Source organism: Trichechus manatus, unplaced genomic scaffold (genome assembly GCF_000243295.1).
Source record: "Trichechus manatus latirostris isolate Lorelei unplaced genomic scaffold, TriManLat1.0 scaffold00250, whole genome shotgun sequence".
Taxonomy (NCBI): Eukaryota; Metazoa; Chordata; class Mammalia; order Sirenia; family Trichechidae; genus Trichechus; species Trichechus manatus.
Genome location: NW_004444186.1, coordinates 2,054,266 through 2,056,697, shown reverse-complemented (window position 1 = coordinate 2,056,697; position 2,432 = coordinate 2,054,266). Strand labels below are relative to the sequence as shown.

General features: G+C 50.9%; 1 protein-coding gene across 2 annotated transcripts in view; it reads left to right on the top strand.

Moving 5' to 3' along the window:
* Positions 1 to 1,419: 1,419 nt before the first annotated feature.
* The window catches only part of TARS2 (threonyl-tRNA synthetase 2, mitochondrial), a 14,764-nt gene continuing 13,751 nt past the window's right edge, over positions 1,420 to 2,432 (top strand). For both annotated transcript variants that reach the window (XM_023724598.1, XM_023724599.1), the window contains exon 1: positions 1,420 to 2,099. In XM_023724598.1, the coding sequence (XP_023580366.1) occupies positions 2,025 to 2,099 (75 nt within the window). In that variant the 5' untranslated portion in view covers positions 1,420 to 2,024. The remainder of the gene's footprint in view (positions 2,100 to 2,432) is intronic.

Here is a 2,432-nt window from a genome sequence, read left to right as displayed (position 1 = left end):
TAAGAATAGCTACTACTTGTCAAGGTCATGCTGGAATTAAATGAAATAGTGAAGGCATAGCATTTGGCACATAGTAGGTGTTCAGTGGTATTCTGGGCTGGGGAGAAGCGCACGAGAAGTTTTATGGATGGATGTTTCCCAGGCAACCTAACGGGTTAAAATTCCCTGAGGCTGAGGCAAATGCTAGTCACAAGTCAGAATTTGTAGAAGAACCAGTGATTGATTCATTTGGCCTTAGCTACTTTGCTCTTGCTGGCTTGCTTGCTACAGAAGGAGGTAGGATGACATTCCTCCCTTCCTCCATTGCAACACAGGTTACACAGGTGATGATGTAGTAGTTACTGATTGGCAGGCATCCCCCCAGCACGTATCTCAGTGCCTGCTGCACACAGTAAGCAGCCCTTAAATGCTTGAGGGATGAGTGTGGGAGCTGCCAGCTCACTATAAGCTAGTTATTTCACCATCCCTCTACTGTCTTAACAAAAGAGGACAGGGTAGAATCAGGTGGATAAAGTGTGTGTCACTGTCTGTATCCTTTGGGGCTTCAAGTCCATCCAGTAATAGGTACCTTCTTAATTCAGTATTTATTGGGCACCTACCATTTGGTTGCCTGCAGCATAACACTCCCCTGCAAAGCCCTGCCTTTTATCACACTTCCTGAATGCCATTTTTAAATTCTCATTACCTTCTCCCCACCACACACACATACAAGTAACTTTCCTCTCCCACAATCAGTCTTGTCTCTCTCTTTGTATTTCAGAATGTCTCACACACCAGAAGACAGAGACAAGAGCCAGCGTGGTGCCTGTGACTCAGCTCAGCTGCTGCCCTCCCCAGACAGAACCTCTGGCTTCTGTGGAGATCTAGATTAAACAGCTTTCTCTGACTGCTCTTCCTCCACAGCCCTTGATCCCATCACCATTGAAACTTGAGAACCGACTCTAACCATCCCCACCCCCAGGTGAGGGGACTAACGGGAATAACTGAGAACCTCACAGCTGCCCGCCCCCCAACCCCCAGCCTCCATTCTCCTCATACGTTACCTACTACAAGCCTGACCATGTTTCAGTTTTTCCTGTGTAAAATTGATCAAGTATACCTAGTCCTGTGTCCTAGATACAGCAGGGGGAGGGAAGAGAAAGGATAATAAGTTGAGAGCTAGGATGGGAATAAGAGGCAAAGGCCTTATAAAGGCGGCAGAGAGCTAAGATTCTAGGGCCAGGCACCTCTATTTCTGAGGTAATGGAAGAGCACATTGAGTAAACTCCATTAGCAGAGAAAGCATGGCGTGGTGGATGAATACAAGGCTTGGATTCACAAGCCAGCATCAGCACTTACTGTTGGACCTTAAATTCCTGTTTGTAAAATTAAGAGGTCTCCAAGGTCCCTCTTAAGCACCACTGTGACGAGACTCCAAGAGATGCCCTCTGCAGCTTCTCTGCTCCAGTCCTGAAATGTCGTATTCAGTTATTTTAATAGCTTGTTGTTCATTACCATATACCATGCATTCTACTAGATTATTTACATAAAATTAATTTCAACAATTGGTAATGATAGAGAGTATTCCCATTTTATAATGAGGAAATTGGGGCATAGAGAAATAATATACCCAAAATTCCATAGTTAATGGCAGATCCATAGGTCTGTCTGGCTCCAAAGTCCATGTTCTTAACTGTTTTTTTTCCGGTCCGTTTTTCAACCACTCTCGCCCTCAAGAGTTCTACTCCTGAACTCAAGGCCGCAGGAAACCTCACTGCTACTTTGGGGTTTCAGCTGAAATTCAGCAGGCTTCCGGATTGCTAGCATGTGTAACAGCTTGGGTCTTCCGGGCAGCCGGAACCACCGGCACCGCTGCTCGTGCTGTGTGGGGTGTACCTCTTCGGAGTTCCTGGGGGTGGGGCCAGATAAGAGTGGCAGCTGCGGCAACCAATAGGCGGGGATATTTTCGGGCCGGAAGCCAATGAAAATCTGTAGAGAGAAAACCTTCATCTGTGGAGGGAGTGTAGGCAGCGGTCTGAAGGAACATGGGGTTGTTTCAGACGTGGCTGCGGCTCCGGCTCCCGGAGTTACATGCCTGCGGGCTGCGCACGGTGCACGAGGTATCCAAAGGTTCCGAGCCGCATGGAGCTCGGCCCATTCGAAGCCTGAGGTGTAGACTCACAACGCAGCCTGATGCAGCGTCCACCCCTTAGGAGTCCCCGGGCGGGGCTACCTGGGCCGAGACGTGCTGTCTGCCTGCGGGGGTCGGCGCCCTGGGGGGTCGGCGCCCTGGGGGGTCGGCGCCCTGTCTGCCTGCGGGGGTCGGCGCCCTGGGGGGTCGGCGCTCTGGGGGGGTCAGCGCCCTGTCTGCCTGCAAGGGTCAGCACCCTGTCTGCCTGCAGGGGTCGGCACCCTGGGGGCTCAGCACCCTGTCTGCCTGCGGGGGTCGGCGC